Raw genomic sequence first — 23,797 nt, 5'->3', positions numbered from 1 at the left:
AGATCCTGGACTGATGTCATACAGACCCTAAGAGAACACAAATGCCAGCCCAGGTTACTGTATCCAGCAAAACTCTCAATTAACATTGATGGAGAAACCAAGATATTCCATGACAAAACCAAATTTACACAATATCTTTCTACAAATCCAGCACTACAAAGGATAATAAATGGTAAAGCCCAACATAAGGAGGCAAGCTATACCCTAGAAGAAGCAAGAAACTAATCGTCTTGGAAACAAAACAAAGAGAATGAAAGCACACAAACATAACCTCACATCCAAATATGAATATAAAGGGAAACAATAATCACTATTCCTTAATATCTCTCAATATCAATGGCCTCAACTCCCCAATAAAAAGACATAGATTAACAAACTGGATACGCAACGAGGACCCTGCATTCTGCTGCCTACAGGAAACACACCTCAGAGACAAAGACAGACACTACCTCAGAGTGAAAGGCTGGAAAACAACTTTCCAAGCAAATGGTCAGAAGAAGCAAGCTGGAGTAGCCATTCTAATATCAAATAAAATCAATTTCCAACTAAAAGTCATCAAAAAGATAAGGAAGGACACTTCATATTCATCAAAGGAAAAATCCACCAAGATGAACTCTCAATCCTAAATATCTATGCCCCAAATATAAGGGCACCTACATACGTAAAAGAAACCTTACTAAAGCTCAAAACACACATTGCACCTCACACAATAATAGTGGGAGATTTCAACACCCCACTTTCATCAATGGACAGATCATGGAAACAGAAATTAAACAGAGATGTAGAAAGACTAAGAGAAGTCATGAGGCAAATGGACTTAACGGATATTTATAGAACATTCTATCCTAAAGCAAAAGGATATACTTTCTTCTCAGCTCCTCATGGTACTTTCTCCAAAATTGACCATATAATTGGTCAAAAAACGGGCTTCAACAGGTACAGAAAGATAGAAATAATCCCATGCGTGCTATCAGACCACCACGGCCTAAAACTGGTCTTCAATAACAGTAAGGGAAGAATGCCCACATATACGTGGAAATTGAACAATGCTCTACTCAATGATAACCTGGTCAAGGAAGAAATAAAGAAAGAAATTAAAAACTTTTTAGAATTTAATGAAAATGAAGATACAACATACTCAAACTTATGGGACACAATGAAAGCTGTGCTAAGAGGAAAACTCATAGCGCTGAGTGCCTGCAGAAAGAAACAGGAAAGAGCATATGTCAGCAGCTTGACAGCACACCTAAAAGCTCTAGAACAAAAAGAAGCAAATACACCCAGGAGGAGTAGAAGGCAGGAAATAATCAAACTCAGAGCTGAAATCAACCAAGTAGAAACAAAAAGGACCATAGAAAGAATCAACAGAACCAAAAGTTGGTTCTTTGAGAAAATCAACAAGATAGATAAACCCTTAGCCAGACTAACGAGAGGACACAGAGAGTGCATCCAAATTAACAAAATCAGAAATGAAAAGGGAGACATAACTACAGATTCAGAGGAAATTCAAAAAAATCATCAGATCTTACTATAAAAACCTATATTCAACAAAATTTGAAAATCTTCAGGAAATGGACAATCTCCTAGACAGATACCAGGTATCGAAGTTAAATCAGGAACAGATAAACCAGTTAAACAACACCATAACTCCTAAGGAAATAGAAGCAGTCATTAAAGGTCTCCCAACCAAAAAGAGCCCAGGTCCAGACGGGTTTAGTGCAGAATTCTATCAAACCTTCATAGAAGACCTCATACCAATATTATCCAAACTTTTCCACAAAATTGAAACAGATGGAGCCCTACCGAATTCCTTCTACGAAGCCACAATTACTCTTATACCTAAACCACACAAAGACACAACAAAGAAAGAGAACTTCAGACCAATTTCCCTTATGAATATCGACGCAAAAATACTCAATAAAATTCTGGCAAACCGAATCCAAGAGCACATCAAAACAATCATCCACCATGATCAAGTAGGCTTCATCCCAGGCATGCAGGGATGGTTTAATATACGGAAAACCATCAACGTGATCCATTATATAAACAAACTGAAAGAACAGAACCACATGATCATTTCATTAGATGCTGAGAAAGCATTTAACAAAATTCAACACCCCTTCATGATAAAAGTCCTGGACAGAATAGGAATTCAAGGCCCATACCTAAACATAGTAAAAGCCATATACAGCAAACCAGTTGCTAACATTAAACTAAATGGAGAGAAACTTGAAGCAATCCCACTAAAATCAGGGACTAGACAAGGCTGCCCACTCTCTCCCTACTTATTCAATATAGTTCTTGAAGTTCTAGCCAGAGCAATCAGACAACAAAAGGAGATCAAGGGGATACAGATCGGAAAAGAAGAGGTCAAAATATCACTATTTGCAGATGACATGATAGTATATTTAAGTGATCCCAAAAGTTCCACCAGAGAACTACTAAAGCTGATAAACAACTTCAGCAAAGTGGCTGGGTATAAAATTAACTCAAATAAATCAGTTGCCTTCCTCTATACAAAAGAGAAACAAGCCGAGAAAGAAATTAGGGAAACGACACCCTTCATAATAGACCCAAATAATATAAAGTACCTCGGTGTGACTTTAACCAAGCAAGTAAAAGATCTGTACAATAAGAACTTCAAGACACTGAGGAAAGAAATTGAAGAAGACCTCAGAAGATGGAAAGATCTCCCATGCTCATGGATTGGCAGGATTAATATAGTAAAAATGGCCATTTTACCAAAAGCAATCTACAGATTCAATGCAATCCCCATCAAAATACCAATCCAATTCTTCAAAGAGTTAGACAGAACAATTTGCAAATTCATCTGGAATAACAAAAAACCCAGGATAGCTAAAGCTATCCTCAACAATAAAAGGACTTCAGGGGGAATCACTATCCCTGAACTCAAGCAGTATTACAGAGCAATAGTGATAAAAACTGCATGGTATTGGTACAGAGACAGACAGATAGACCAATGGAATAGAATTGAAGACCCAGAAATGAACCCACACACCTATGGTCACTTGATTTTTGACAAAGGAGCCAAAACCATCCAATGGAAAAAAGATAGCATTTTCAGCAAATGGTGCTGCTTCAACTGGAGGGCAACATGTAGAAGAATGCAGATCGATCCATGCTTATCACCCTGTACAAAGCTTAAGTCCAAGTGGATCAAGGACCTCCACATCAAACCAGACACACTCAAACTAATAGAAGAAAAACTAGGGAAACATCTGGAACACATGGGCACTGGAAAAAATTTCCTGAACAAAACACCAATGGCTTATGCTCTAAGATCAAGAATCGACAAATGGGATCTCATAAAACTGCAAAGCTTCTGTAAGGCAAAGGACACTGTGGTTAGGACAAAACAGCAACCAACAGATTGGGAAAAGATCTTTACCAATCCTACAACAGATAGAGGCCTTATATCCAAAATATACAAAGAACTCAAGAAGTTAGACCGCAGGGAAACAAATAACCCTATTAAAAAATGGGGTTCAGAGCTAAACAAAGAATTCACAGCTGAGGAATGCCGAATGGCTGAGAAACACCTAAAGAAATGTTCAACATCTTTAGTCATAAGGGAAATGCAAATCAAAACAACCCTGAGATTTCACCTCACACCAGTGCGATTGGCTAAGATCAAAAACTCAGGTGACAGCAGATGCTGGCGAGGATGTGGAGAAAGAGGAACACTCCTCCATTGTTGGTGGGATTGCAGACTGGTAAAACCATTCTGGAAATCAGTCTGGAGGTTCCTCAGAAATTGGACATTGAACTGCCTGAGGATCCAGCTATACCTCTCTTGGACATATACCCAAAAGATGCCTCAACATATAAAAGAGACACGTGCTCCACTATGTTCATCGCAGCCTTATTTATAATAGCCAGAAAATGGAAAGAACCCAGATGCCCTTCAACAGAGGAATGGATACAGAAAATGTGGTACATCTACACAATGGAATATTACTCCGCTATCAAAAACAACGAGTTTATGAAATTCGTAGGCAAATGGTTGCAACTGGAAAATATCATCCTGAGTGAGCTAACCCAATCACAGAAAGACATACATGGTATGCACTCATTGATAAGTGGCTATTAGCCCAAATGCTTGAATTACCCTAGATCCCTAGAACAAACGAAACTCAAGACGGATGATCAAAATGTGAATGCTTCACTCCTTCTTTAAATGAGGAAAAAGAATACCCTTGGCAGGGAAGGGAGAGGCAAAGATTAAAACAGAGACTGAAGGAACACCCATTCAGAGCCTGCCCCACATGTGGCCAATACATATACAGCCACCCAATTAGACAAGATGGATGAAGCAAAGAAGTGCAGACCGACAGGAGCCGGATGTAGATCGCTCCTGAGAGACACAGCCAGAATACAGCAAATACAGAGGCGAATGCCAGCAGCAAACCACTGAACTGAGAATAGGTCCTCTATTGAAGGAATCAGAGAAAGAACTGGAAGAGCTTGAAGGGGCTCGAGACCCCAAAAGTACAACAATGCCAAGCAACCAGAGCTTCCAGGGACTAAGCCACTACCTAAAGACTATACATGGACTGACCCTGGACTCTGACCCCATAGGTAGCAATGAATATCCTAGTAAGAGCACCAGTGGAAGGGGAAGCCCTGGGTCCTGCTAAGACTGAACCCCCAGTGAACTAGTCTATGGGGGGAGGGCGGCAATGGGGGGAGGGTTGGGAGGGGAACACCCATAAGGAAGGGGAGGGGGGAGGGGGATGTTTGCCCGGAAACCGGGAAAGGGAATAACACTCGAAATGTATATAAGAAATACTCAAGTTAATAAAAAAAAAAAGAAATACTCAAGTTAATAAAAAATAATAATAATAATAAATGCTACAGATATTTATAATATTGGCATCAAAATACAGCAAACTTCTGCTATCACAAGTGAGAACCAATCTGTTATCTGATAGGTATATTTTCACTCTACCAGTATTTTTTTTTCATATAACTGACACAGATTAAAACTTTGGTGCTTACACTCATAGGATTAGTTAGTATTTGATTTGCACAATCAACTGCCAAGTCCCTTGCAGCTGATGCTCATCCTGTGACTGGTGAGAGTCTATGTGTCAGGGAGGCACTTCCACATGCCATTTAGAAAGGAAGTGATAATTGAGGCAAAGGCCTCATGTACAGAACAGAAAAGGTCACAAACTTACATGGATATAATGTACTTCTTAAAGTCATCAGCTTGGAACAAGTACTCATAGTTACTGGGAGTAGATAACAAGAGAGAAGATATTCTTAAGAACATCGAAGAATAAGAATACAGGAAAAATATTATCACCCAAGACCCAACAAATGAACACTAGAGACATAAGCACAACACTCAGCACCATTTCTGTCCCACATACAGGTGCACCAGACGCCAAGTATCACTACAGATGTGCTTTATTCCTGTAGTAGCAGGGAGCAATTGAAAAGTACAGCTATAAACATGAGAGGCCACTACAGGACAGTGCACAGATAAACTGCCTCCACAGGGAGTAGAGGCCACAAAGGAGCACAGCTTCAAGATCAGAGTGATCTTTAAAACAGCCCCTTTTACCATGAAGGGGTGTTGAATTTTGTCAAATGCTTTCTTAGCATCTAATGAGCTGATCATGTGGTTTTTTTCTTTGAGTTTGTTTATATAGTGGATTACATTGATGGATTTCTGTATAATGAAATATCCCTGCATCTCTGGGATAAAGCCTACTTGATCATGATGGATGATCGTTTTGATATGTTCTTGGATTCAGTTTGCGAGAATTTTATTGAGCATCTTTGCGTTAATATTCATAAGGGAAATTGGTCTGAAGTTCTCTTTCTTCGTTGGGTCTTTGTGTGGTTTAGGTATAAGCATAATTGTGGCCTCATAGAAGCAATTCGGTAGTGCTCCATCTGTTTCAATTTTGTGGAATAGTTTGGATAATATTGGTATGAGGTCTTCTATGAAGGTCTGATAGAATTCTGCACTAAACCCGTCTGGACCTGGGCTCTTTTTGGTTGGGAGACCTTTAATGACTACTTCTATTTCCTTAGGAGTTATGGGGTTGTTTAAATGGTTTATCTGTTCCTGATTTAACTTCGGTACCTGGTATCTGTCTAGGAAATTGTCCATTTCCTCCAGATTTTCGAGATTTTCCAGTTTTCTTGAGTATAGGCTTTTGTAGTAGGATCTGATAATTTTTTTTAATTTCCTCAGTTTCTGTTGTTATGTCTCATTCCTGATTTTGTTCATTTGGATACTGTCTCTATCCTTCTGGTTATTCTGGCTAAGGGTTTATCTATCTTGTTGATTTCCTCAAAACCAGCTCCTGGAAACCCACCGCAAGCATCCAAAACCACAGGACTGGTTAAGACCAAGTTTTTATTAAAAAAAAAAAAAAAAGTATTTCTCTTGGGGCTGGAGAAGTAGTTCAACAGTTGAGAGCTGCTGAACTTCCAGAGGAACTTTGTTCAATTCCCAGCACCCACACAGCAGCTCATTGTGACTACCTGTGACTCCAGTTCCAGGGGATCCAACACCCTTACCCAGATATACATGGAGTGAAAACACCAATGGACATAAAATACCTGAAGCGTTCTTTAAAGTGTCTACCTTGTCTACTCATGTGATGAGGGTCTGAATGAAGGAAGAGCCTATTTCCAGGGACAGCTATGAAGATGAAGAAAGCAACTAAGGGAAGGCAGCCCAGGGTGGCGTCTGAAGCTAAGTGTAGACCATCAGCGACATGAGTGCTCAGGCACCTGGGATATATGAAGGACCGCCATATACGAAGGACAAACGTTCAAGCAATACCCAACTCCTGCCCAGAGAAACCCAACTGCCTCTCCTAAAACAAGCTAACCATCCCACCCACTAAGGGCCTAATGGATACAAAGTGGATGCTATTTTCAGGCATAGTATGATTTACACCAGACTCTATCTGGTTAAACGTAGCATTTCCCAATTCACGCTACCCTGGATCCCTGATGTTATGAAACTACAATATATTTTCTTCTTTTGCACAAAAATATGTTTTACAAAGGATGCACCAGATTGAATAGAATTCCATCTAAATTCATGTTCATCCTGAACCTATGAGTATGACCTTATCTGAAAAGAGTCTTAACAGATACAATCAAGTTAAGGTCATACTACAGTGGACTGACCCCAAATCTGATGGCTGTTATCCTTTTAGAAAGAGGGCGCTTTGGACATGAAGATACTTAAGGAGAAATCCAGGTGACAGCTAAGGCAGAGAGACTAGAGCTATCTGCCACAAAACAGAGGACCACAGGTTAACTGACAACCATCTGGTACCAGATTCTTACTCAGTTCCAAGATGGAATCCTCTGCTGACAGCCCGACCTTAGACTCTGGTCCAGGCTATGATTTCACTAAATGAGTAAAATGGGTAATATATTAAGTATTTACAGAAGCTGAAATATAAACTGTTATTTTCTTCAAAGCAGTATCACATGGGCTAGCATGAAAATTCCTATTTGCACTACATGAACACCAAAGAATAAATACTATATGATCCCATCAACAACAACAACAACAAAAAGTTAAGGATAAAAAACAGCCAGTAAAACTAGTATGGCAAGATAAAACAGTACTCCCATCAGATTCCAACATGATTTCTATCAGAACAGGAGACACTGCAGAGATGGAGGGAGACGGAATGAAAGACAGAAGGGAGGCTCAGCAAAAAGTGCTGGCACGTTTACCACCAGCCCCCACTGACGCCTGACGCCTCATGATTTGTTCAACAAATGTTTTGTTCTGTCTACTTTTACATATACATATATATATGTGTACATGTGTGTATATACTCCCTACATGTGTGTATGCATGTGTGTATATATACACATATGTATATATGTGTGTATGTGTATACATACACACAATTTATATAAGGGAGGAAAAAGGGAAAAAGGAAGAAAATAAAGTCACCTGTTGCCACGCTGTTGACCTCTGAGATTGTAGGTGGAACTCAGGAAGTCACAAACCAAGATGGCCATGGGCTTTTCCTAACTGGGGCAGGGGTGGTAGTTCCTCAGGAACTTGGGAGTCACTGCAGTTTTAGGAGTTACTCCCAGAAGTTCACATTAGGCCCCCTTTCTACCCCTTTAGAAGACGTGTAAGAACTTGTCTCTTTCTGACTATAGCACCAAGTTCTCTGACCAGCACACAAATCCTAACAAATACAGCTCATCCTAAAAGGATCAAGCAAACCAAGGAGATTTTTCCACATAGTATATTATCAGGTATTAAGAATATTAACAGTGTAGGAGGCTAAACATTGCCCTTCAAGTTGGCAGGCTACGGGGCTGGACAGATGGCTTAGCAACTAAGAGCTCTGGCTGCTCTTCCCGAGGACCCAGGTCTGATTTTCAGCACCCATGTGGCAGATCAAAACTGTAACTGCAGTCCTAAGGATCTGACTCCCTCTTCCCACCTCTAAGGGGACTGCATGTGGTGCACATATATACATGCAGGCAAAATGCCCATATATATAAAACTTAAATTACATATAATTTAAACGCATATAAAACTTAAAATTTAAATAAATAAATTAGTAGGCTTCTGAATTCTCCTTACCAGGTGTCTCAGCACAGATATAAAGAACGGATTTGCATTTATGATGATTTTTAAATTTTATTATAAAATAAAATAAGGAAAAGAATACATGAGGAGGAGCACAGAGGCATGAAGAGGAATAAAAACGCACGCTGGTACCTGGAGTCTTGTATTCATCTCCAAGAAGTAAAAATTCTTCTGGGAGTCCACAAGAAATTCCACAGTTCCAGCAGAAGAATACTTCACGGCTTTAGCCAAAGCCACGGCCTGCTCTCCCATGGCTCGGCGCGTCTCAGGATCCAGAAAAATGCTACAAATATACAAAACACTCAGCAGCAAAGTCTCGGGTGATCTTTCATGGCCTTACATAAAACTGCTACATAGACTCATCTGAATCAATTTAGGAACTAGTTATGTTTCACAGCACACACTGTTGTTATGTGCAACAAGCTTCACCAAGCCAACGTCACATTTTACAGAACATTTCACCTTTTCACATTACTCTATACCTTCATCTCTAAAATACACAAGTAATTTTTATCTAGTAAAACTGAACATATATCCTGGGATGTGCTTTCTAATCGATCTTCAGGTGATGTTAGGACTACTGGACAGGTTCAGGTGTTAAGAGTTTTTTGGGTTTTTTTTAATTAGAAATATAGTTCTGCAGTGTCTGAATAAATGTAGGCATAGAGAAATCTGGAAAACAACCACTGGATAAAGCTAATGGAGCCAAAATAAGGAAAGCAAGTGTACAAATGTGGAGGCAGTTAAGGTGACTCCGTTTTGTTCTTTCTGGTTTTATCCACTCCTATCCTGTACCCTTGCCTAGCAACAACACAATTGCTAGGCATTCTGTTGGTAATGCAGGCACAGGACATGGCAATGTAGCCCTCCCCCAGTGCTGAATAACAGGAAAGCCAAAGGATTAAGACACCATGTTTTAAGACCACCACATCACCCCTCATTTTTTAACCATGGTGTCTAAAATTGGGAATAATTTTACCCTGCGATTAAAATTTTACCCACAGTTATATATACTCTTTTGAGACTACACATATATATTAAGGCATGTTGGCTTTGTAAATTAAAGTACTATTGGATACATATTTTAGTCCTTGTCATTTCAAAACAACTACATATACTCAACTGGGTTTTGCTTTTGTTTTTCAGTTTGGAGGGTGGGTTGCCTGAGTTTGATGTGAGGGAGTCGGTCTTACAATGCAGCCCTTGGCAGGGCTAATACTCACTCCCTACGTAGCACATCTGGCCTTGAATTCGTGGGGTTCTTCCTATCTCAGCCTCTGAGAAACTAAGTTGTGAGCATGCTTCACCGTGCCTGGCCTCAACTGGGCATTTTTTTTTTTTTTGAGTCAATGGTCTAACTATGCTGTTCTAGCTGGCCTAGAACTTTCTATGCAAACCAGGCTGACCTGAAATTTAGAGATCCACCTGCCTCTGCCTCTCTACTGAATAGCAAGTGCCTACTGAATAGAAATGAGTTCTCATGAAGTGCCTCACAAACCTTCCCTGCTGGGAACCACCAGGGCAGCTTGGATGAATCAAGGACTGTTCAAGAACTAGATCCAGGAACCCTTCTCAGTAGGAAAACCCAGGACCATCTTTGTTAATGTCTCTCTAACTAACGTAAGAAGCACATCAATTCTAGGTGTCCTGAGAACTGGCAGAGTCCGCACAATCCCAAGTCACAACCGTCTACCCAACTCTCACCTAATAAAAGTCTACTTGCTTTTCAAGTGTTTTCTCACTTTTATGCACTGAAAGACTGAGAGACATCAAGTGACAGACTCTTAATCATTAACATAGAAGCATTAGTCAGAAAAGTTTATATTAAGGCAATGTTAACAAGAAGGTTTAATGTAGAAAACAACAAAATCAGATAGTTTTATAAGTGCTCTCAGGGACACTTACCTCGGCGCCTCCTCTACCACCTTCTGGTTTCTTCTCTGGATCGAGCACTCCCTCTCATTGAGCCACAGAGCATTGCCATGTTTATCCCCTAAAACCTGAGAGTGGTAACACTTGAGAACACTAGCAGTGAGGGTACACCAGTTCACACATACATACACACACACACACACACACACACACACACCTTCCTTTACTGTTTAATATCCAGACTTCAGAGAATACATAGCTTTCAAAACACACACTGGGTTAATATTAACAAAAGAAAAGTATATTTACAGCTCTAGAATACAGTAAAATATTATTAGTAAACAGCAGAGGAGAAAGATGCTATGTTGCTTTTCTAGAACAGATGGTCCTATGAGGATCATTTAATAATGGCTAGAGGTCAGAAGCCACTGTGGAAGTGAGAAGCACTGAGAAAGTGATGGAAGGGGTCAGGCCTTTTGGTCACCAATAAGCTGGGGCACCAAACCATTCTGCAAACATATCTGTTGTTCTTATCCAGTGTGTTGTTATTTGTGTGAGGGTAACACTACTGTGCAAATTCTGCCAAAGGGAACTAGAAATGATGGCCAGGAGCTAGCTGCTTTCCGTTTGTGAGAGGTAGAAATAAACTGGGGCCCCTGGAGAAAACATGACACTTGCTGTGTTGAATCATTTGGAGTTGTTCGAATGTCCCTGAGCTCGCATTTTAGGGTCACAGGCTTGTTTTAGGGGTTCTAAAGTGAGTCACTAATTTTAGAACCAAGCAGCTATCCAGCCTCATGGCAGGGCTTCCTGTTATCCGGTTCCTTCATGTACTACAAAGACCTGATAGAAGTATCATATTAATGGTTTATATGGCTGGTAAAAAACTTTAAAAAGCATACTCACAACACACATAGCTAGCTAGGACATGAATGGTGGATATATGACTGAACATTTTTAGGAGTAAAGCCTTTCTAAACTCAAAAATCATTTCAAGTAATAAAGGAAAAAATTAGAATTATCAGATGCCAATAGATTAGCATTTTATTTCTAAGACTCCAACCAAGGTAGCTGTATGAAGTTCATCTAAAAATATTTTAACTCCTGAAAATAACTCTCAACCTCCTTTTTTTTAAAACTCTAGTTGGCAAGGAAGTAAAAGTACATTTAGTCTCCAAGAAATAAAGCCAAAACAACAAAGAATCTTAAAAGGCACTTGCAACTGTTAAAAAAAAAAAGACTCAGATATAGAATCAAGTGTTTGTTTTTCTCTGATTCTATATAGTCTCCTTGATTGCTCTAAAAAGTGTAGGAAATTTGGCACACAATTGGTGCCCAGACATACATGCTGGCAAAACAGCCATACATATACAGTCAAAACGAAAAGCTCAGGGAATTTATCAAGCATTTTAAAAAAAAAACTAGTTATGATAGATACTGGCAAACACTAATAAAGTAAATGTATAAGGGAAAGATGACCCTTAACCTGCTGAGCTGTTGCACACTTTGGCTATAACCCTTTGTGTGCTGAACAGGAAGTGGCCATGTAGGTGATCTCAAGAGGCTTCATGATAACGCTTGCCCTTGAGGTTCCCTGAGCCCAGCTTGGGGAACACAGTGGTTCTCTAGTTGAGCATCTCCAGTGTGCACCTCAGAAGACACAGGATGGGAGTGCTCACATAAAAGTTAGCAGGTGATTGACATACGCAGCTTCCCAGACTGTGCATAGACATTCAAGAAACAGGTAACATCATCTAAGTACAGAAACCAAGGGACCGGGACAGGGTAAGAATAAAGTTGATCTCTGTGAACTAAGCCTGTCAACAGCAGTGCCCTCTGAGCCAAAGTGTTGCCACTGTCAGTAGACCGTGTCCACCAGCAAAGCACTACCACAGCTGTGCTCGTTCACTGTCCATGTGTCCTCATCGAAGGAGGAGGGCTGGACGGGGCTCCGGGATCTTCATCTGAGACTTCAGTCACTCTTACAGCTACTTACATATATGTCTGCCCTAATTACATGTGGCTTTGAGGCTTAGGAGGGCCTAGAGTATACAGGCTGGATGACAAAAAAGAAGAGGGCCCCATCTGTACAGCCATGAAGAAGCCATCATTCATGTTGAACGCAGACCTTCCATTGTGGCTGCTGTAGGGACACCCACACTCCTGCCTATTATCCTCACGCGTGCTCCATGAGTGAGTCTTAATAAGCTCACTGGTTCCCAAGGGAACTCTGGATTGCCACTGGCCTTTATGAGGGGAGGGTGGACAGACACTGCTTAGTTCCTACTCCAGAAAAATTATTAAAACAAGCCTATAAATGTAAATTATAATACAAATACGCTCAGGAAAACTGGAGAGTGAATAGTTTTTTTAAACCTAAGATCAGAAGGGGGGAACATCTGAGTTACCAATTTATTAGAGGACAGGCTTACCTATTTTTAAAAACATACCCCAGAAAGGAGGTCAACTGTAATTAAACTAAACGCTAATGTAGGTGTGTAACTACTTAAGTAACAAACATTTGTTGAATATTAATGAGACACGAAGGCCTAGCTGCTGGAACAGCAAAGAACTAAGACTTCATCTCTGCTCCCAAGGATCAATCGGGGCATCTAAAGCTCAAGCCATGTAAGTGCTCCCGACATTGGGGCAGGGCCTCCACCTCTGCTCCCGACATTGGGGCAGGGCCTCCACCTCTGCTCCTGACACTGGGGCAGGGCCTCCACCTCTGAATTTTGAGATTCTCACTCAGTACTAGATCTAAAAATACAAATTTTAAAAGGATTTAGCAAAGACACCTGTTTTAAAACCAATGCACAAAACCATCTGTGTGAATTACATGAGCAACAACAAATAAATGGTAAATCAAACTAATGCAGTGGTTAGCACATCACAGGGTCAGAATGAGCCAGTGTGTGGGGGGAGACGAATGAGAGGCATAAAACCTTTAGACTTAAGGCTAAAAAGCCCTTCTGAGGAACTAATGAAGACTTAGATAAACTATGAGCTATTCTACATTCATGGGCTGACAAAAAAGTCAATCTAGAACCAATGCGACACAAATCCAAAACCCAATACTTGAGGTGTAAGTATGTATGTTACAAATGAATTAGATTAATGGGTAAATTCTAAAATTTACGTTGAGATTTAAGGAACTTAGAAAGCCTAAGCTATTGGGGGAGGGGAGGTTAGAAGATTAACAGTACTATATTCTGAGATCTGTGTGTGTGTGTGTATCTGTGTGTGTGTGTGTGTGTGTGTGTGTGTGTGTGTGTGTGTGTGTGTGTAGCATATGTTTGCACGTGTATGTGTGCATACCTATTTGCAGGTGCAAGCTCAGGAGCATGTGGAAAGGGGAAAGACTGACATTAGGTGACTTCTTCTATAATTTTCATTCTTACTTTGAGACAGAGTCTCTAGCTAAGCCCACAGCTATCAACTCAGTGTCTCCCCGCACCGGGACTGCATACATCCACCACCGTGCCTGCCCTTTGTGTGGAGTCTGGGGACCTGAACTCAGGATGGCAAACAAAGTATTTCACCAACCGAATCATCTTCCCAGTCCTCACAAATCTTTAAAACAATGAACCATTATCATTTAATTTACAACAAATGGTATGTAGATTTACATAACAAATGTAAATATGGTATCATTTTGTAAAAGTAACTGTTAGTCTGCGGATGTAATTGTCATCCCTAAGGTTTAATGCCTCTATCTGTTACCTAGGCCTAACTCTGGAAGCTTCTAGCCCCTGTAAATCTAATCTAGGCCTAGAATGTTTTCAGCCTCTTAAAGCTTAGTGCTAAGTAAGTTCACTCCTTCCTAGTTCTTTCTGATTGAACTCTGGCTGGCTGGTTCAGTTCAGTTATTCTGGCTCAGTCTCCTCTCCCAGCTGACTTATCCAATCTGGCTTTTCTCTCGGCCTCTGAATTACTGTCTTTGGCCTCAAACTAACTCTAGCCATCTTTTCTAATCTCCTGGCTCCTTCTCATTCTCTTGCTTATTCTGTCTTTACCTGTGTCTAGTTTGTTCTCTCCTCAGTGTGTCTATGTAGACTCAGTGAAACTGCCTCCTTTCCCCTCTCTGCTGCTCTACTCGCCCTCTCAACTCTACTGCACAGTTGTGCACGAATTTCACTGTCTTCCTACTCTGTACTCCATCTGGTACCGTCTGTCTCTCTTCCCTTTCCCCTCTCTTCTCATGAGAGTCGGGCATATCCTGTTCTGTCAAGTCTTTCTCTGATTCATCACTTTGCCTACCCCTCAATTAGACATCAGTTTCAAACATAGGTGATTCCTTCTACAGACTAACTTTACCTTCATTTTGGGGGAATTAAAAGCATGTACTAAGGGCATGTCTGTATTCCAGACACAGGGATTAAAGGTGTGTGCTAAGGCTGAGCCACACCACGATTAGAAACAGGTTAAGTATCCCGTAGCATCATCTACTAGAGAAAATTAGAGAGCCAAATGGGGAAGCATCTGCTCTCACTACATATCAAACAAAAATATTTATTCAAGCATAGTGACAGACGAACACACAGTACCTAAAACATTTATTCAAGCACAGTCTCACGAACATGCAGCACCTAACACAACAAACCGCAGTGCTCTGGAGGCAAAGCACGAGGACTGCATGTAAAACTAGACTGGGCTACACAGAACAGGCCTGTGTTAAGAACTCTGATGCTTAAAGACAATAACATGAAAGGGAAAACCATAGAGATGAGCTGAGATGAGCTGAGAGGTATAACATGTATACAAATGTATATTATCATTATATGTATTAATAGTATATATTATTATTCCATTTTTTTAATGGCTCTAGTGACCCAGTCATGGAAGAAATTGGGTGAGTCCATAGGTAGCAATCACCTTAGGCTGCTGTTTTACAGGTAGGTTTCTAGTTCATTTCCAGCCTGACCCAAACCATTCCAGCAGCATGGCAGAATCACACTCTTACCCAAGAGACGGCATCTTGAATAGTACCAACCTGGATTTCTATATGACGAGGGTTATCGATAAATTTTTCTATTAGTAGTCTATCATCACCAAAACTAGAAGCAGCTTCCTGGGATGAAAATCTAAAGCCATCCCTGTAGAACAAAAAGAACAATTATACTAGCAAATCAAAGACAGTCCTGTACACAGAAAACAGTGTAGAACAAACGGGACAGACTCACTGATATACAGAGACAAAAGCTAACCTGAGCAGAAACTCCCATTTACCCCGCTTGGCCATTTATTTAATGTCCTGGCTACAGATTTTCTGTGAAAACAAGAACACAGTACTTGCTTCACTAACCGACTGTTGAGCTAGCCAAGCTAGAGAGACAGACTGCGCAGGAATTTAGAGCATTAGCTATTCTTCATCAAGACCCAGATTCGATTCTCACACCTACCTGGCAGATCACAACTCCAGTTCTGAAGACTCTGACGCCCTCTTCTGAGTGCCCACAGGCACTGCATGAAGGTGGTTCACAGACATGCATGCAGGCAAAACACCCATTCACATAAAGTAGCATAAATATTTTAATACACTAGTGAAGAAATATTAAAAAGCATATCTATATTTGACTTAGAACTTAGAAGACATGAAAAAAAAGTGGAGAAGGCCTGGCAGTTACACCATGGTAGGAACAACGGGGACTGCAATTTTGCTGGAAGCTGCTTCCTAGACCCGACAGGTGCTCCAGATGCAGGGCCTGAGACACAGCTGTGTCCCACATGCCACTTAAGTCATTAGTGTCACATCTTCTTTAAAGTGGCTTCAAACATTTAAAACAGAAAAGGATGGTTTTTGAGGGGAAAAAGTATAGATTTAACTATTGCTTTCTATTTTATTCCTGAACTAATCTAAACCATTATATCATTATAATGGTATACTAGATACATATAGAAGGGGGTTATTTGACCAGTTCATTAACCCTCAAATTCATCAGGGCATCGTGGCACACAACTTTAACCTCGGCACTCAGGAGGCAAAGGCAGGTATATCCTGTAAAGAAAATATCTTGGGTATCGTATGGATGCATCACCTGTCAATTAAAAAAAAAAAAAAAAAAAAACTTAAAAAGAGCCAGGTGTGGGAGAGTCACCAGGAAGATGTAAGGAGACAGATACAGAGCACCTGAGCACAGGTAACCAGATGTGTGACAGAATGTGGGTCAAAATAAATGGGTTGCTTTAATTATGATTTAGAGCCTAGCTATGTGGCTAAGGTGTTTGTAAATATATTTTAAACCTGAGTCTTATTTCTGGGAACATGGGGCTGGGAGGAAGAACCATCTACACTGTCTCTGTGAGTTCATGGCCAGCTTGGCCTACATAATAAATTCTGAGCCAAGTAGAACAATACGGTTAGTTAGACACTAACTTAAAAAAATTAAAATCAATTAATTAAATTAAATTAAACTGAAACTTAGTATTCAACTGCATGGCTCCAGAAAGGGCTCTTACCATCAAGCCCAGGGACAAGAGCTTGATCCGTCACACCCACAGGGCAAACTCCCACAAGTTGTCTATGACTCTATGCCGCACCGTGGCATGTGCACACACTTATGCACACACACAAAACAAGTAATTAAAATAAGTAAATGTAAACAGTTTTGAAGGAAAAAACACCTCAAACTTATCTAAAGGTAACTGAAAATGTTTATTCATTCGCTGATATATCTAAAATACAAAATGTAATTCCCTTTACTTCTATCCAAGTCTGTCTTCATATTAAATACTTTATTGAGTGAGTACAAAACTTCAACACCAGTCTCTCCTAATCCTTTCACATACAAACCGTGCATCCGGCCATGCTAAACATGATTATCTGAAATGCTGTGCCTGTGCTTGAAACATATAGTAGGAAAAGTAACTAAAAGACATATTTCAAAATCTAAGGGGGAAAAATCTCCTCTTCCTGCTCCCTAAGAGAAAAGATCTTGGGTTTTCTTGGTCTTTCATTTTATCTTTGACTTAGGGAAATCGTTTTCAGATTGGGGCAGACTAGAAGTGAGCGTCAGAGAAACTAGATGCACAGTGACTCATCCTCAGCACCATATAGCCAACGTTTCACGAGATTGGGTACATATTATAATTCATAAAGAGAATAACATAGCACTTTACAGTTTGCCTCTAATGTAATGGCTAAAACCTTTCATTTTGCTTTTAAGCCAAAAACATCAAAAGTAAAACATCAAAGTCATCAAAATAAAACACAAAGTTTGAAAACATCACGGTTATTTTGCAACTAAGGGAAAGTTGTATTAAGAACATCCTCTGGGACGTAGCTCAGGGCCAGAGTGAAAGCTTGGCGTATGTGAAGTTCTGGGTTCTACATCCTTCGACTACACAAAACCAAACACACGCTTCTTGTTACTTCATTCAACCTTCCTTAATTCAAAAAATAATATCATTCAAGCAAGAAACCGGATACATATTTTTGTACTTCTAACATCTAAGGTAAAATAGAAACTATCTAATATATGATATGGTTAGTTAATAATGTAGCCAGGGTTCCATTTTGGCCATGCATTTCATGTAAATCTGCATATAGACAAGAAGGCCAGAGCCTATTACTCATGATTTGTTACTGTTGTTGTTTTGAGACAGGGTCTCTCTGTGTTACAGCCCTGACTGCCCTGGAATTCTCAAGCTGGCCTCTGCCTCCTGAGTGCTGAGATTAAAAGTGTGTGTCTCTACATCCACCTAATTTTCATTGAACTCTTCCCACTGTTGTAATGCCTCTAAGCAAGTCTTAGATCAGCTGCACTGCCAAAACAAAGGAAAGATGTTACAGGATACAGACGCTCTCAGGACAAAACAAAGCAACAGATTGCAAAACTCTATGTTGCATCCAAACAATAGAAAATATTTGTAGATTGTGCAAAAAGAAGTTTCTTCATCAAAATTAAATTTCTTCCTCAATGTGAAAAACAGGAGAGAAGAAACTGGACAAGTGTACCATGGCATTAACACCTTGGCACTATAGTAGAATATCTGGGCTCACTGGACCATTCTTTGAATTCTTCTGGACTTTTAGGCTTGTTTGATTCTTTTGGCTTTCAGTTTTGTTGTTGTTGTTCTAAATAAACAGAGAATATGGAGCAGCTTTTTAAACAAAAGCATCCATTACCAAACCCACAGTGTCAAACTTCTGTTCTTCAACACAAGATTATAGAGATGGCTCATTCATCATGTTGAGACAGTATTTTCAGGTAGAAAGTGATCTGTTTTGACTAAGTGTATTTTGAGTCTCTATCACTTAGTTGACTAGAAAAGAGGATGCCACATGAAAAGATACCAAAATGGAAGTTGGTACCAAAAGTGTTATTGCTGTGATAGGCCTGACCATGCTTTTATTTGGAGGAGTGTAGATTTGGAGACTTTGGATGTGAAAAGCAGTGGAATGCTTTAAGTAGGGCTTAGTGGGCCATCCTGGTAGGAACATGGAAGACATTGTGCTGAGGGTGGTGTGAACTGTGGGGGCTCACGAGGTTTCAGAGAAGAATGTAAGTATATGGCCTAGAGACTGTTTTGTGGTATTTTGGTGAAGAGTGTGGGTGCTTTTTGTCCTTTTCTGAGGAGTCTGCTGGAGGCTAAGTCTAAGGTGAAGAGAATCATATTAATTGCATTGACAAAGGAAGTCTTAGAAGAGCCCAGAATAGATGTCGTCCTCTGGTTTACTCTAGTGAAGAGTGTTTTGATCAAGCACAGCAAGCTTAAAGGGAAAAATACAAAATGTTTGGTTCAAGTAATAAAGGGGCACCAGGAAGTGAAACAGAGCTGAATCCCGTGTTTAAGGAGTGGTGATCGCAGGGCCAGATCCCACCAGCTAAGCTTAGTGTTTGCAGTTGAAGAAGGAAGAGTTACATCATGTTAGGTGTTATTACCTAGGTGTTGTTTTCATCTGGACTTTTAATCTGGAATGAACTACAAACCAGAAATGGAGGGCACGGACATCGATCCAGATCTTGAAGTTGGAAAATACAGGCTTTTAGTCTATATCCTGAGAAGTAGTGGCCATGAAAAGCTTAGGCCCAGACATGGTGGTATTCATCTTTAATCCCAGGAGACAGAGGCAAACAGATCTTGGAGTTCAAGGCCAGCCTGAGCAGAGCAAGTTCTAGAGGAAGAAAAGCTAGGCATGGTGGTACACACCTTTAATCCCAGCATTCAGGAGACATAGTCACACAGAGCTCTGAATTCAAGGTCAATCTAACAGAGCAAGTTCCAGGACAGCAAAGTTTAGGCAGTGAAGGAGCTGGAAAACAGAAAGCTGATGATAATGCAATAGAACAAGGGAGCCATGTTTCAGCCTCATCAAGAAGCAGAACTTGGCAGCTTCAGCCATGTGACTCTGGCTTAAGAGTCAAGAATAGAAGGGACTACTGGGACAATTGATGATGGCTAGCTGGAGCTAATAAATGAGCAGTGATTAGAAAGAGACCAACATCACTGCGATGAAATCTTCTGGGAAGCGTTTTCTGAAAGCACAAAGAAGCTGTGTTCCAGAGACAGCCAACATTGTAACTAGTGCTGCATGTAAGAATCACCTACGTGGTACTGGTTTTGAAGATATGAAGAGATTATGGACAGCATCTGAGGCCTGGCACTGTGTGAGGGTAGGAAAGGCCACCAGTAAAGGTGCGGCCTCAGTTGTAGTTGACAGCCCAGTACTGAAGGGGTCATGCAAAGAAATTGAGGCTCGGCACCATGAAGAGGGCCCATGAGAGGCTTCTGGTGAAACCTAGTTGCAGCGAAAGACTCCAGCAAATTGGGGATGTCAGTACCATGGGATGAACAGCAGCCGCAGTGGAGTGGATCAACTTGGGCCTAGAGTGTTACAGAGGGCAGAGCTGGGGAAATGACCAGAGCCTTTTGAATGAACCCAAAAGGTCATATGTGGATGTCAGACATTGGAACAAGAAGATGTGAAGTTGAAGCTGCCTTAGACGCCCCATTTCTGGTGACATTGTCTGTCGTAGTTACGGTTTCCACTGCAGAGAAGAGACACCATGACCAAGGCACCTCTTGTAAAGAAGGACATTTAATTGGGACTGGCTCACAGGTGCTGAGGTTTAGTCTATTATCATCATAGCAGGAAGCATGGCAGCATCCAGGCAGCTATGGCCTGGAGGAGATGAAAGTTCTGTGTCTTCTTCCAATGGAAGCCAGAGCAGACTGTTTTCAGGCACCTAGGAGGAGGTTCTCCAGGTCCACCCCACTGTGGTACACTACCTCCAACGAGACCACACCTACTCCAACACCTCCTAATAATGCCTCTCCTTCAGCCAAGGATATTCAAACTGCCACAACCTCTCTCACTAAAGAAATCAGTTGTTATTAGCATTCTTATCTACCCTTCCTGTGAAGAAACTGTATATAGCAGACCATCGGCCGAGAGATAACAATGTGTCTCCTGCTACCTGTGCTGCTCTGGGAACCTCACTTTGCCCCTTCCTAGTGATGTTGTACAGTCACAGCCCACACCTGCACTTGGGCTCAGAAGCATGGGCTCCCAGATAATCAATACATCCCATGCAGGAAAAACTGTGGTACTTCTGATACTAAGTGGGGGTGGGGAGACCTTCCACTTGGACTTAAAATAACTGATCTAAGAACTAGAGTTATACCTGTAAACCACTGTGTGTGTGCTGGGAACCAAGCCCAAGTCCTCTGCAAGTGCAGCGCATGCTCTTAGCCACTGTGGCAAACCTTCAGTGCCCATACTTTAAAGACAGAAGTCCATACCTCTTGTAATTCCTAGTCTATAGCTGGAACCTTTGTCTTTTAGCATTTTCCAAGAATTTTCAAGTAAAGCAAAGTTGTGTTATATGCATTTAATTTACATAAACACTAAACCCAAACATAGAAGATGACAAAGTAATGTTGTGGTTATCTGTATTTTGATGCTAATTTCACTGCCCCAAGGACTGCTGCCTAGTCACCAGGTGACTTCACCAGAACCTTCTCCCCACTGAATTTGTAAAGTACAGGTGAGGGGCAGGTACAGGAAAGAAGGAGGCCTGTCATTGGAGGAGAAGGAAGGAAGGGTGGGAGAGAAGTTTGAAGGAAGAGGAGGAGACTGGAACAGAAAGGAAGAGAATGGAGGGAGAGAGAAGGAGAGAAGCCATGGCAGGTGATGTTAAGATTCCACTCTGTGTATTTACAGGTTGTTATCAATGTTCCTAGGGATGGATAGTACCGGGCTTTGTATGTTTAAGTGGGCAATTATATCTTATCAATTGGATCTAAGATTGTATTGTGTGTTCTTTTATGTGAGGGTTTGAGTGTAGGAAAGTGTGCGGCTGGGCTGTGTTTCTGCCAAGATATCTAGCAGATATCTTGGGGCACCGCGCAGGACTTAGCAAGGTAAAAGACAACTATACTTTTTTTATTTTTATATTTTTACAACAACAAAGTAACTTTAAAATAGTGCCTACACATCATCTTCAAACAATTCCACTCTATCCAATCACTTAGAAACTCAGCTTTTGCATTTTGTTTTGTGTTTGGGACAAAGTCTCACTCTGTAACTCATGCTGGACTCAAATTTATTACAGCCCAAGCCTCAGCCAATCTGGAATTTGTGGAAATACTCCTTCCTCAGATTCCCAGTTTCTGGGGCCTTGGCAAAAGTCAGTACAGCTGGCCTCACTTTCTCACCACCTCCACCCTAGCAGACTAGTGAAAGCCACCAGCAGTTACTGCAGCCGCCTCCTCTCTGGCTTCCTGCATCTAGAACATGACTCAGCTGGCCTTTAGTCCAGGATGAAGAGGGCTACCAAAGTGAGCCTCATGGAACATACATGAGAAAATCTTCAATCCATCTGTACTGTGTGTTATGTGCATGATGTGTGTTGACAGGTATGTGAATGTGCCTGGAGCCCAGAGGAAGACAATAGCTGTTCTGTGTCATCATCTCCAGGATTCCTTTGTGACAGAGTTTCTTGCTGAACCTGGGCTTAAGCTGATGGCCAGGAAGTCCAAGCAATCCTTCAGTCTCCATGCTAAGAATTGCTAGGATGACAGATGTATACAGCCACACCTGTCTTTTTATGTAGACAGTGGGGATTTGAACTCAGGTCTTCATGTTTACACAAGCATTCTTATCTACTAAACCATCTCCATCTCCCCAGTCCACCGAAACCTTGATACATAATACATAACATAAAACCTAATACATAACAAAGGTCATCATATTGTTTCATATCATCAATATTTTTATAATTAAAACCATAGTGACAAGATTGGCTGAAGTTCCATGATTTCTCTACTGTGACCTTTCCAGTCTTCCTGATATCATAAAGAATGCACACAAGAGCATTCACAGGATGAGACAGAATCTAGTTGTGATGCCTGCCACCCTACTAATCACCAGGGTTAACTCAGCTGATCTGGCTAACTTAACAGGTGACCCCTCCTCCTCCTCTCTCCTCACATTTCCATATGCAATCCTCTCAAACCTCACACTTGGTCAAGAAAGATAACCAGCACCAATGAGATGTCAGCTGCTAGTGCCTCCCATGGATGGGGCTCACACTTTACCCTCATACCACCATCAGGATGCCTTGCTGCTGCTGCTGCTGCTGCTGCTGCTGCTGCTGCTGCTGCTGCTGCTGCTGCCAACCCTCTCCAGCTTACACTTTCTGTTATTTATTCATGGTTTGGCTCCTTATATCAAAGCAGGCCTTCCAACCTTCCTTAAGCCATGGGTTCCTTTGTAGATGATGTAGCACAGGAACTTGTCAAAACAAAATTGCTAGTTCTAGAAAATGCATGGCACTACTGATCACATGCACTGAAGCCCAGCTGATCAGAAAGCCAAAGCAGGAGATTCATTTGACCCCAAGAGTCCAGTATTATCCTGAGTAAGACTTTTTCTTATAAAGATATAGGGAATGGACTGGGAGTGTAGTTCAGAGGTTGTGTGCATTCCTACTTTGGTTTGATTGCTATTTCTGAAAAAAAAACAAAAACAAAAAAACCAAAAAACTTCGCAAACTTTTAAATATATAGGACCGCATACAGTGAAAGGTCGACACCAGAATATTCTTTAAGATGTTTAGGATTTAGCACATGGGGTTTTATTGAATAAGTCCCATAGGCTGTAGATAGCACAGAAGTTAAGAGCACTCACTGCTCTTGCAGAGACCTGGGCTTAGTTCCCAGTACTCCCCTTAGGCAGCTCACAATCATCAGCAACTCCAGTTCCAGAGAATCCAGTGCACTTTCCTAGCCTAGACGAGCTCCTGTACTCACGCAGTACACGCAAACTCACACGTACTCACACACATGCATATAAATTAA

General features: G+C 41.0%; 1 protein-coding gene across 5 annotated transcripts in view; it reads right to left on the bottom strand.

Annotated features, from left to right (window-relative positions):
• The window catches only part of Pcca (propionyl-CoA carboxylase subunit alpha), a 334,592-nt gene that overhangs the window by 200,292 nt on the left and 110,503 nt on the right, over window positions 1-23,797 (bottom strand). For all 5 annotated transcript variants that reach the window (XR_015638170.1, NM_019330.2, XM_087586568.1 and 2 more), the window contains 3 exon segments: window positions 15,486-15,588; window positions 10,526-10,620; window positions 8,753-8,903 (listed from right to left, as the gene is read on the bottom strand). Coding sequence is in view for 4 of the 5 variants with exons in the window: in NM_019330.2 (NP_062203.2) it covers window positions 8,753-8,903; window positions 10,526-10,620; window positions 15,486-15,588 (349 nt within the window). In the remaining variant the exon portion in view is untranslated.

Source organism: Rattus norvegicus, chromosome 15 (genome assembly GCF_021556685.1).
Source record: "Rattus norvegicus strain SHRSP/BbbUtx chromosome 15, alternate assembly SHRSP_T2T, whole genome shotgun sequence".
Taxonomy (NCBI): domain Eukaryota; kingdom Metazoa; phylum Chordata; class Mammalia; order Rodentia; family Muridae; genus Rattus; species Rattus norvegicus.
This window is presented reverse-complemented; position numbering and strand designations above follow the sequence as displayed.